At 36.1% G+C, this 12,478-nt stretch overlaps 1 protein-coding gene across 2 annotated transcripts in view; it reads right to left on the bottom strand.

The window, feature by feature from the left end:
- Positions 1-453: 453 nt before the first annotated feature.
- Positions 454-12,478, bottom strand: part of LOC112618980 (T-cell receptor-associated transmembrane adapter 1) — a 31,968-nt gene continuing 19,943 nt past the window's right edge. For both annotated transcript variants that reach the window (XM_025376685.1, XM_025376686.1), the window contains 3 exons: positions 8,163-8,224; positions 6,053-6,141; positions 454-1,706 (listed from right to left, as the gene is read on the bottom strand). In XM_025376685.1, coding sequence (XP_025232470.1) covers positions 1,449-1,706; positions 6,053-6,141; positions 8,163-8,224 — 409 coding nt within the window. In that variant the 3' untranslated portion in view covers positions 454-1,448. The remainder of the gene's footprint in view (positions 1,707-6,052; positions 6,142-8,162; positions 8,225-12,478) is intronic.

The following is a 12,478-nucleotide window of genomic DNA, read 5'->3' as shown; positions in this document are numbered from 1 at the left end:
AAGAAAAACTAAGTTATCTGAGATTAAAAAGTCCTGTGTAGGATTATGGCAGATTAGATCATTTAGAAGAAAAGATTCATAAACTTGAAGATGTAGCAAGAAAAACTATCCAAAATGAAATACAAAAAAGAATGAAATAAAATAAACAGATAAGTAAAATGTGGGACCATTTGCAAGTAATTGAAAAACTTGAAAATGAGGAGGGTCACAGAAAAAAAAATATTGGTCATTTCCCCCCGAAATTTGATGAAATCTATAAATACATATATCTAAGAAGCTCAACAAATTCCAAACACAAGACACTTGAAAAATAACCATACCTTGGCACATAATAATCAAATTAGAACCAGTAATAAGGAAAATCTTAACAATCAGAAAAATAACGTATATCATACGTAAGGACAAAGACAAGTATTAAAGTAGATGTTTCATCAGAAACAAAGTGAAAAGACAGTGAAGCAGTATTTTTTAATTACTGAAAGAAACATTGTCATCTCAACCTTGCTTTTTGTATCAATAAATTGTTTTTAAAAAGTCATTAAAATTATTTAAACTCTGATTTGGTTATCACTAGGGTGCTATGCAGACATTAAAATTATGATATATAAGTGTATTTATATATCATTAAATACAACAGTGAAAATAAATCCACAATATATTGTTGAGTGAAAAGAAAGTTTAAGTACTGTGTACAAAAGAAACCACATTGTTGGTTAAAACAAAAAGAGAAACATCTGATATACATACATAAGCATGCCCAGAAAAATATTTAGAAGGATATATAGAAAGTTTCTCCAAGTGATTATCTCTGGCTAGTAGAATTCCTAAACTCTTTTTGATATTTGTTTGTTGTTGTAAGGAGCATGCATTAATTTGACAATTTTCAAAACGGTAAAGCTATCTTTGAGAAAAATACTTTGTAAGAAAATTATATTACTTCTCTTAGTAATGCATTTTAATGTCTCCTATACCTTTCAATTAGAAATTTATTTCAATTATGGGCTATTGCCCATTGGTGAGAAAGGAGAATTAAAACAAAACTGATTGGCTTTTATTTTTATTCTAACTTGTTCCAGAATACATTCATGCTTAAATTTTTTAAAAATTTCCCTAAGTATTAGGTATTGTGAATTTGTAATTTTGTTATCAGGCTCAATTTTCAAGTTGGGTTTTATTAAGTTTTAGTATATGTGCTGCCGAGGTGAGCACATTAATTTTTTACATTTTAGTAGTAAAGCATTTTTAAAGTTATTTGAAATACTGATTTTCACAGCATTACGTTTGGCATGCATAAGTGTAAGCTCTGAATAAGAGGTAAGCCACCATCCCATCAACAAATGATCAGGTCATCACCCTGCCGCCAAGTCCTTCTGTGTCCTCTGAGGATCTTGTTTTCTTAGCAACCATCTTCAATAGGAGCCAAATCATTGAGCTAGATCATGGCCCAGCTAGTTTATAGGTTCTCTCTTAGCACGGATCAATCCAAACAGTCTGATGGGATCATCATGAATGTTTTCCTCTACTGCCTGACTTTCTGGAGAGAAACTGTCTACTAAGGTGGTCTTAGAAACGCTGGCATCTACTGCATGTAGTTGCTCATGTCCATCCTTGTCTGAGAAATGAGAATTCTGTTTCCTGGGCTTTCTGCGCTTCCCCTTAATGCTGTGATCGAGTGAGGCGTAGCACATCTGTGTTTCATTGGTTGCCTAAAAGAAAGGGATGTTAATTTTTCATTGTTAGCCTGTTCTTTAGCTTGACTTCTGGAAATTTCTATGGTGAATGAAAACCAAGTAACTTGTTTTCTAGGCCTCACCTACCTTGTTTTGCCAAATTTGTCAGTACAAAAAACAAAAACAAAAACAAACAGAACAGAAAACTATAGTCAGCCAACATATTGAGTTGAAAAAGTGCTTAGATGAAACTTTTTCCTAGATTTTTATTTCTGTATTATACTCTAACTGTACACGAACATTTTAGGTTGATTCTTACCTGCCTCTACCTCCACCTTCACCTAAGGTAGTTTTGGCTCTGTGTTGCTCTTACCAAGTAACAATAGTCCAGTTTATTAAAGTAGGAATAAGCATGATAGGAAGGAGTTTACCAAATCACAAGGTCTACTTTACATGTACCTAACAATTGGTCATTTAATGGTACATAAATGTCCCCAATTTTTCTACATTTTTAAGATTCAGAAGTATAAAGATAACAATATTCACTTACATGATGGATATCTGGCAAATAACTAAATTTCTTATCTTTCCCTATTATTTTCTTATCTGGCTTCCCCAGCTCCCTTTTGAACTCATTTGGGTTGGTCTTGGAGATATCCATTCACATCCAAGAGGGCCCAATGGGCTTCTCTGGACTAGACCTGGGTGAATACTAAAGAAAGACAGGAAACCAGGCTATCTAGGGGAAGCAACATACTAAAGGCGAGACCTTGAATTTGGCATTGGAAAGACTACAGCTGAATCCCAGCTCTGCCATACACTGATCATGGGATCTTGGTCAGGTTTTTAAAACTATTCTGAGCCTCAATTTTCTTGCCTAGAAAATGCAAATCATCATAGTGTGGTTATGGTTAGTACATAGAGATAATGTATATGGAAGCTATAACTACTGTCCAAAAGTAAGGTAGCATTGTAGTTATGAAAAGTTGTAGACTAAAACTTTAAGACAGCCATTGAACAAAACACATATTTATGTATTAAGCATTACTCTTTAAGACTAGGCCAAAATTGTATTGATTTGCAGGGATAGAGTGAAGAAATAACATTTGGATTAACAACATTTCTATTGCATAAGTAAACATCTCCCCATTGGCACTTGTTTTCATGCTAAGAGTGAAACATTTTATATTCTCTGCCAGATAGAAAAAATGGTTCTATTATACCCCCTGCTTTGTATGTGTGTGTGTGTGTGTGTGTGTGTGTGTGTGTGTGTGCGCGCATGTTCTTTGAGATGGAGTTTCACTCTTGTTGCTCAGGCTGGAGTGTAGTGGTGCGATCTCGGCTCACTGCAACTTCTGCCTCCCAGGTTCAAGCAATTCTTCTGCCTCAGCCTCCCGAGTAGCTGGGATTACAGGCGCCCACCACCACACCCGGCTAATTTTTGTATTTTTAGTAGAGACGGAGTTTTGCCATGTTGGTCAGGCTGGTCTCGAACGCTTGACCTCAGGTGATCTGCCGGCCTCGGCCTCCCAAAGTGCTGGGATTACAGGCGTGAGTCACCGCGCCAGGCCGTGTGATTTTTTTGTTGTCATTTTTTGTCTAGCTTTTTATTCTTAAAATCCTCATTTCTGGAAAAATTGTAATAGCTGCCTAACTGGATCCATGCTCTATTTTCTTCCCACTGCCATATACTGTCATCAAGTTATTTCTAATTTAATCTCAACCTGTTTTCTTTTTATAAGGGAAAGCATTCCAAATAATGCATGTGTGGTCAACACTTGGTCAACTTTATCAAGTGCTACAGAGTTAAAGAATGTGAGTCCTAAGAAAGGAAAACAAATTGTATGTTTAATAGTCACTGGAGACTTCCACACTGCAGTGTTAGTTAAGTGTATGGGTGGAAAACACATAGCCAGGGTAAATGAATGTGTATCTATCAAAAGAAATCAAAACAATAGAGGAAGAAGCTAAGAATCAGTTTAAAAATTAGAAGGAAAAACAGTTCAAGTAAGGTTTTTTTTTTAATATTGGAGGGATTTTCACATATTGGTAGGCAAACAGTAATGATTCATTTAAAAAATGGAAACTGGAGAAAAATTAAATAATTGAAAGTACAAGATCCTGAAATAATTAGGAGAAAGGGTCAAGATCATGAATAAGAGCATTGGCTTTGGAAAGGGGAGAGGATGCCTCTGGAGGAGGAAAAGATTGATTAGAGATTTGGACATGAAGAGAAGAGGAGCAAGCTCACACTTGTGTTTTTCAAATGCTTTAGGATTTGGGAACTCTTGTGAACTAACTTTATTACTAGGCTTTCTGATTAACTCTTCCTAGTTAATAGAAGACTGAGATACTAAAATTACAATTTCTGAACTGTACACATCATTTTCAAAGGCCAAGGAGCCTATTTACAGTTTTTCCAACAAAGAAACACTTTGTCTATCAAGCTTTATGCATAATATCCTAGATTTTGACCAAAGTAACAAAGTATTGTAGTAGCAAACTGGGTAGTGTTTTTTTATGATAATAATCACTGTAGTGAAATGAAATTGAGCAAATACAAAGATATTACCTCTAATTTGTGAAACTAAATTTATGAGAATAGTATAATAGAAAAGAGTAATTTTCTTGGAAATACCTTTAAATACATAATTTATAAAAGATCAGACTTTAAAGACATTTTAAGGCTTTGTGTAATTTTCACTTAAGTGAAAGCCAGATGCAGCTCAAATAAAGCTACCTGTACAATTCACGTGTATGAAATAGTAACTTCTATTCGGAATTCTCAATACTTTTGTAACTAAAGTGCTGTGAATCTCTAAACTTCAGATAATATAGTGTATTTTAACCTTATTTGAGAGGTTTTCTTTTTATTATCATGGATTTAGCAAATCATATTATATCATGCAGGTTTTCCGTATGTCTATCTAAACTATATTTTATAATTAACTAAACATTAGATGACAGATTTGGTGACTATATTTTTCCCAAACCCTACTACATCTTGGTTTCTTAGTTAAAAAGTATTCGGCTGGGTGCGGTGGCTCACGCTGGTAATCCCAGCACTTTGGGAGGCCGAGGCAGGTGGATCACTGGGGTCAGGAATTTGCAACCAGCCTGACCAACATGGTGAAACCCTGTCTCTACTAAAAGTACAAAAATTAGCTGGGCATGGTGGCAGGCACCTGTAATCCCAGCTACTTGGGAGGCTGAGGCAGGAGAATCTCTTGAACCTGGGAGGCAGAGGTGCAGTGAGCTGAGATTGTGCCATTACACTCCAGCCTGGGCAATAAAGAGAAAACTCTGTCTCAAAAAAAAAAAAAAAAAAAAAAAGTTAAAAAATCTGATTTATTAGGGGATTTATCTGAAGAAAAAGAGCAAACTTCTACTTCACTGGGAAATTTTCAAGATGTGAGTCATTTTAGGGAAGAGAATGTTCTGTAAGATAGGACTAAGTTTGGATTCTGTCTACTTACTTAGTACCTAAGTGTTCTAGGGCAAGTTTTCATCCTTTGTGAGCATTTGTAAAATGGGAATGATAATGCTGCCTCCCTCATAGGAATCTAAGGAGATAATGCACATAAAGCACATAATACAAGACCAACACATAAAAATTGCTTAGGAAATGCTGGTTCTATTACTATGTCTAGGCAGTAACAAGACAGGATCTAAGAGGAAAAGAAAGACTATTTTAATTGAAATGTGTAGCATTTCAAGAGCATGTAGGCTAAAAATTTCTAACGGCTTTTAATAAAGTTAGAACTAAAACTGAAGAGGTTGAACAAATTGTGGTAGGAAAAAGAGAAATTAGCCATTTCTTCCTGTTTTTTTATGTTGCTCTTTACGTTTTTGTCCTGCCTACCTCCACATAAACCGTGTGTATATTTTGCAATCTCTTGCCGTAAGACCACAGCCATAGGACTTGCATTAAAATTGAAAGTCATTTGCCTTTTAAAATAGGGATATGATGTTTTGTATCTAGCTAATTTATCTTATAACTAAAGGTCTCCCTCTCCCTACCCCAGCTCTGTCTTTTGAATTTCTGACATTTAGGTCTTGTGAGCATTATCCATGTGTCAACTTCTGTATTATATGATCTCTGTGATACACACAAAATTTTCAATCAGAAAGAAAAAGCTTAATAGATTGCCTTTGTGATTGTGTACAATTTTAGAATCTATTGCCTTTGTGATTGTGTACAATTTTGACTCTTGGAATATGGTTTGAGTTCTGTTTACATGACTCTGAGTTAGAGTCAGTTCCCAGAACTTGATACCCGATTGATTGCAAAATTTCTAACAGGCTATTTCAGATGTGTATCATAATGTACTACTCTTATGCTCTTGAAATGTGCAAATACGGAAACAGAAAACAAAACTCACCTGTGCAGATGGGGTGGCTTCATGTCTCTCATTTACAGATTTCTCTGGTCGGGCTTTCATTTGTTCATAGCAATTTTCATCCATTGGTTCTTGGGAATTAAAAAGATTGTGACTCATGATAGAAAATTTAAAAATACTAGTATGAATAAAAATACATGATCTAAACAACATTTGACTGTAAATATAAACTGCCCAAGAATTACTTAACTAGTGTTTTTGGTGGAGATACAAAGAAGGAAGCCCAAACTGTTACCTGCAGATTAAGCAGTGAAGTCTCTTGAGCTACAGGGTTAGTAAGATAAAAATAAATCCTTGGCATAAGAACTAGATCATATGAATTTTCTTGTACCATTGCAGGACTTGACAGTCTTAAACTACCATTTAAATGTTATAGAGATCTCACAAGTTAAAGGATTGCCTGTACTCTCTATTTAAGATAGACTGCAAATGGTACATGGTGCCACAAAGCACATTGCACATACATCAGTGATTACAATTTTGAAATTTGTTCCTTGAGTAAGGAGTTTTACTCAGGGACATTTCAAGTCCAACATCCTAATTTTGAAAAAGAAGGTTTATATTATGACTTTTGTCCCATCAATCAGTGACAGGACATCTCAGTCAGACTGCCTAAGGGTCTGGGACTGCACAATGCTTGTCCTTAGTATTTGGGGCTTTTGTACAGTGTTCAGCAGCCAGCAGATCTGTACTCACTTCATCCTGCAGGATGAATCATCCATACCTTTCTTCCCCCAGATATGTCCATTTAAAAGGAAGAAGAAAGTGAAGTAGTGACTCATTGAATGACCAGTAACCTGGCAGAAATGTGGATTGTACCAGTTTGACCCTCAGAGAGAAAAAGATATATTTACTATAATAAAAGCAACTTAATAATCATTGAGCTCTTTCTGAAAAGCAACACAGAGAAAGGGTATGTAGAGTGGTGTTTCTCAAATCATGGTCCATGGAAAATCTGCATCAGAATCACCTGGGATGTTAAGTAGCAGATCTCTAAGCCTTAGCCTGGACCTGCTAAATCAGAATGTGTGCAAGTGGCACCTGGGCTCACTTAAGTATGGAAGTAACAAGTATGATGGGTTTAGAGTCATCAGAATACATAAGAATTCGAGTAGTCAAATATTACAGGTGGCCAACATGATTCTCCAAAGTGAAATGGGGACAAATTATTTTTAATAATGTATTTCCAAAAAATAATTTTTGATTCCTTAGAGCACTAGAGGACACTCTACAATGAAAGGAAAGATAAAAATAAATTCTTGAATCATACAAAAGAGAATTCCCACATTTCTAACTTTAGGATGATTCCATAGTGCTTTAATATATAGACTTTTAGATAAATTTTGTACATTACTGGATGTCTCTGTGTTCAAAACTTGGAGTTCAATAGGATTTAACCCCTAAGTCTCCTCTGATGTATTGAATGAGTACTTGCAGGGAAAGGCTGGTAGCTTCTATCATCAGAACTCTAAGATCAGACCAAGGTTATCTGTTTTGAGAAATGTAGGGATGTTTTATTTTTAGGTGTCTGGGATGATACAAGTGATAAGGGAATTCAAGAGCACTTATTACATATGAACAAAATAAATATATAAATCACTCAGCAACAATTTGGTTCTTCTTTCTCCCACCTGCCATCAATCCAGCCCTACATTCTCTATTTAAAATATGAGAAACCAAGGAAACTGTTCATTGTTCCATGCTATTCACTATACATTTGCTTTTGTATACTGAGCACAAAGCATTGTTTCTGTGGACAACTTTCTGTCCTAGAAATAGCTTTATTTCATAGAATTCAGTGTGTGTCGAAATTCATGGTAATAGTCTTCCTGTATTCTCATTACTACTAGAGTGAAATGAAGAGAATGTAGAAAAACAGGATGTTGATTTAGAGTGGCTATTGTAATACAGCTTACAATATGCAGCTTTGGAAATATAGCCTAATTAATATACTAAAAGTACTTGAATTGATGGTTACCACTGGGATAGCTAAGTGTGACTGTGATTTTTTTAAAGTGCCACTTAAATTATTTTGTGAAACTAAGTGTGATTTACTTGATTTATTTATAAATTTAATTTATGGAAAACTTACCTGAAATCATATCATCTAAGTTACCATAAATTGGCGTATCTTCAATATAATACTCATCATCCCTATAACAAGGAAAAATAATTTACCTTATTAGATTCTACTTTTCACATAATTCATAACTGATTTCTCAGCTAAATTCAATATTAAGTGAACTATTGCCTATTCTTGGTTACCTCCAGCCAACCACAGTAGGTGTGTTCCTGTGCAAGTGAGTGAACACATGCCTGCATGTATGTATGTGTATGTGTGTTTCGTGTAAATTTTAAAAGTTGGTTTTTGGACCTTCTTACAGGGAATAATGATAGCAAATACTTATTCAATAGTAACTGTATATTAGATGCTACATCGAGCATATTTCATATGTTTGTTCATTTAATTCTCTCAATTCCAACATAGGTACTATATCATCCCCCTTAGGTAGATAAGAAATCTGAGGCACAAAGAGATTATATCACTTGTTCAAGATTACAAGACTAATAAGTAGCAGAACTGGAATTAGAACCCAGGTAATCCATGCTCTTTATTGTACAATGTACTGCCTCTTTACTCACCCAGAATATCAGTCCAGTCTCTTAAAACCATGTTTTCTGAGTATTACAGACTGAGGTTAGCAGATGCAATAAAATGATTGATCACCTATTATGTCCAGATGCTGAGTTAGGTGTTTTACATACATTATATCAAAAGCTCACAAAGAAAATTCTCCAAAAGTAGTAGTATTCTTCCCTGCTTTACACAGGAGAATCCTGAGATTCACATAAATTAATTTACTTTCCCTAGGCTTATCTCAACTGTCAGCAATAACTACCAATTATGAAACTTTTCTCTATGCAAGTGCTCATTCAACCCTCAGGACAATAATATGAGATGCATATTTTTATCCCTATTGTGCATATGAGGTATTTGCAACTCATAGAGGTTAATGACATTGTCCACAGATACACAGTAACTGGAAGTGCTAGGATTGTACAGCAAGTTTAGTCGTAAAGCCCTGTGCTCAGTCCACATCATGAGGAAGTTATTCAGAGGGTGATACAATTCAAAGGCTCTAGGGAAACAGTCTAGATACTATGCAGGGACCACAGTTTTATGTCTCCCCCACCCCCAAGTCAAGAGAACTGACAAGAATACACAGCTATTTGCTCTTGTTAGCTGATTAAAGTTCCTTCCAGCCTCACATGAGTAATGCTATTAGAATTACAGTATACATCCTACCATTGTCACCAGACTGTCATTCTACCAATGTCATACTACCATTGATGATGGCCCTAGTGACCAGATTTCACAATAGCAGTCTGGAAACTGAGGAACTTATCAGGTGGTGAGAGTGGCATTTCATAAAATAGTACCAACTGCTTTAACTTTGAGATTACATGTCACTGAGAGCTGGAGGGAATTTCATCAAAAGAAAAAAAAAAAGGACTCTTATCTCAAGGCATAACACCTGTATTACTCCCCATGCTACTGAAAAAAAGACAGAGTATATGTAAATAGTAAGTAGGTATCAAAAAAAATAACAGTTCAAATGATACCTGTATGAAATGGCTTGAAAAGCTCAGACATGGGCATACACTTCACTCATCTGATAACAAAAGAACTCATCTGTAACCTTTTCTCCGTCCAGTAATTCAATACAGCTTAATATTTGGATATCAAGTAGTCCCTGCTCATGAGTTTTCTCCATGCCAAGAATATAATAGCAAAAGGTGAAGAATTTTTAATAAGACAATCCGTCCATTTTCCTAGCCCACATAGATAGCAGATACAACTTGCAAATGATAAATCATGTCCAGAAAATGAATATTGTTTTATTCCCATGAATGAAAATAAGATATGATTTATAATGCAGTGTCCTGTGTCTACAGGCCCATCTCAAATGATTAATCATCTCAAATAAACTATTATTCAGGAGCAACTGCCTAACAAACAAATTAAAAAATATATTCTTGGCAATGCCAAATAGCTCCAGCCTGTTGTAAATGTGTAATAAACCTCAGGAGAAAATGTGTGGCAGTGTTTTATGTGGATGATTAATTACTTTTATAAATAAATTAATAATTGAACTCATATCTGAGAGGCTAGTGTGCCTCTGAGTTTTCAGCCAGATCAGACTCTCCATTGTTCTGAACATGCATGAAATAATTCTCTAACCAATAAGTACATTTACTGACACTCCAAAATTAAGAAAAATACATTAATTGTATCTATTACTATGGTCCAGACTCTGTGCTTTCATTTATATTTTTTCTAGTTCCTATTTTTTACATTTTATATTTATATTTATTATTTATTAGGTCTTTCATAAAATTCCTCAAGTAGTTTGCGATCCAAGTCCATTTAAATAACTAAATTCAAATTTTAAAAAAAATCTGGCATGAACCCAGGAGGCAGAGATTGCAGTGAGCCGATGCTGCGCCACTGCACTCCAACCTGGGAGTCAGAGCGAGACTCTGTCTCAAAAAAAAAAAGAAAAAAAAAAAATCACTACTTTTACCTGATCACCTTGGACTTAAATTCTCTAAGTTTAGATTGTCTTACTTAAAAAATGAGAATATTAAACTAGTTGATCTCTATTGTTCTTTTCAGCTCCCAAGTTCTAGAATACAAATGCAGGATTCCAACATCCAAATAAAATTGAAAGACTTTTTCACAAAATTAAATAAATCTATTTTAAGGGTCGAGAAGTTGCCAGATATGGGAAAGGACAAGCTTCGGGATATATCAGAAGTTGGTTTTGGTAATTGCTAACCTGATTTGCTTCATAGTTGTTACTCTGAATAGGCGAAGATGTAAGCTTGGGCCCTGAAAGCATGTAAATGTTTAAAGCCATGAGAGAGGATGACATTATTTATGGAATGAGGCCCTGGGCACTCTGATGTTCAAGATTCAGAAACCAGCAAAGGAGAAGGGGCTGCTGGTAAGAGAAGAGGAAAACCAAAGAGGGAGGTGGCTCAGAGCCCAGAGAATCAGGTGTTTCAAGTAGAGAGTGTCAGGGTGTCAAATGCTGCAGAGGGACTCAGCAAGCTGAAACCGAGATTTGATCATGGTAACCTTGGCAAGAGCAGAGCCGGTGTATTAGTGAGGACCTATGGCATACAGTAGGTTCAAGAAAGAAGAGGAAGAAAAGCCAGCAAATATGGAGAGAATATAGAGGGAACTTTCAAGTTTTCTTGTAAAAGAGAAAAGAGCAGTGAAGAGGTAGTTGTAAGACAATCTAGTTTTTTTTCTGTTTTTTGTTTGTTCGTTTTTTTTTTTTTAGATGGAGTCTTGCTCTGTCGCCCAGGCTGGAGTGCAGTGGTGTGATCTTGGATCACTGCAACCTCCGCCTCCCGGGTTCAAGTGATTCTCCTGAGTAGCTGGGACTACAGGCGCATGACACCATGCCCAGCAAATTTTTGTATTTTTAGTAGAGACAGAGTTTCACTATGTTGGCCAGGATGGTCTCAATCTCTTGATCTTGACCTCATGATCTGCCCGCCTCAGCCTCCCAAAGTGCTGAGATTATAGGCATTAGCTACCACACAATCTAGTTTCAAGGAGATGGTTGGTTTTTTAAATGTATAAACAATACAGTCTGTTTATATATTGGTAGGAATGATACAAAAGGGACAGAAAAAGTAACAATGCAGAAGAAAAAAGGAAACGTTGGCAGAGTGATGCATATATGCTTATTACATTTTTGCTTTCTCTGGCATGGGCTGTGATATGGGTGTAGATGTCTTGAACTCGGTGTAGGAGGGCACCAAATAGAGAACCCTGATCCAGAGGAAGAGTGTAAACCCTAGCACTATTTCGTGTGACTGAGGCTGAGAAGTGAATCCAGCAGTGTTGTCTCTGAAGTGATTGTTAATGGTTGCTCACAGCCATGATATCCAACACTAAATTCTCATTCTGTTGATTAGTGTTCAAGTGCCTCTCTAATATGCATATTTCTTTATAAAGTCTGTTAAGCACAATGAGCTCACATTCCCAGTGCTTTAGAGCACTTCAAAAGAAGGGTCTTTTGCCAAAGTTTGGCAGAAAAGATACTGGAAAGAACTGCCAGCATGATGATTTCTAAAATGACAGAGAATCCGAGAGCAGTGATGGAGCTAGAGGTGACAAGGGGGCAGCCAAGAATAAGGTTTGGGGAACCCCGAGATTCTCAGAATTGCTTAGGAAAGGGACCAGACTTCTTGCAGTTATACAGGGTTGGGGCTTGGGGTATGATTATTTGTGCATTGAAACAAACAGGAGGCTGGAAGACATAGAGACACGTCTTCTGGGTCTAGTGAAGGCCTCAACTGCATAGCCACTTGGACGTCTGAGATGTCAGG

Source organism: Theropithecus gelada, chromosome 2, assembly GCF_003255815.1.
Source record: "Theropithecus gelada isolate Dixy chromosome 2, Tgel_1.0, whole genome shotgun sequence".
NCBI lineage: Eukaryota > Metazoa > Chordata > Mammalia > Primates > Cercopithecidae > Theropithecus > Theropithecus gelada.
Note: the sequence above shows the minus strand (reverse complement) of the source record. Positions and strands in the feature narration are given on the sequence as shown.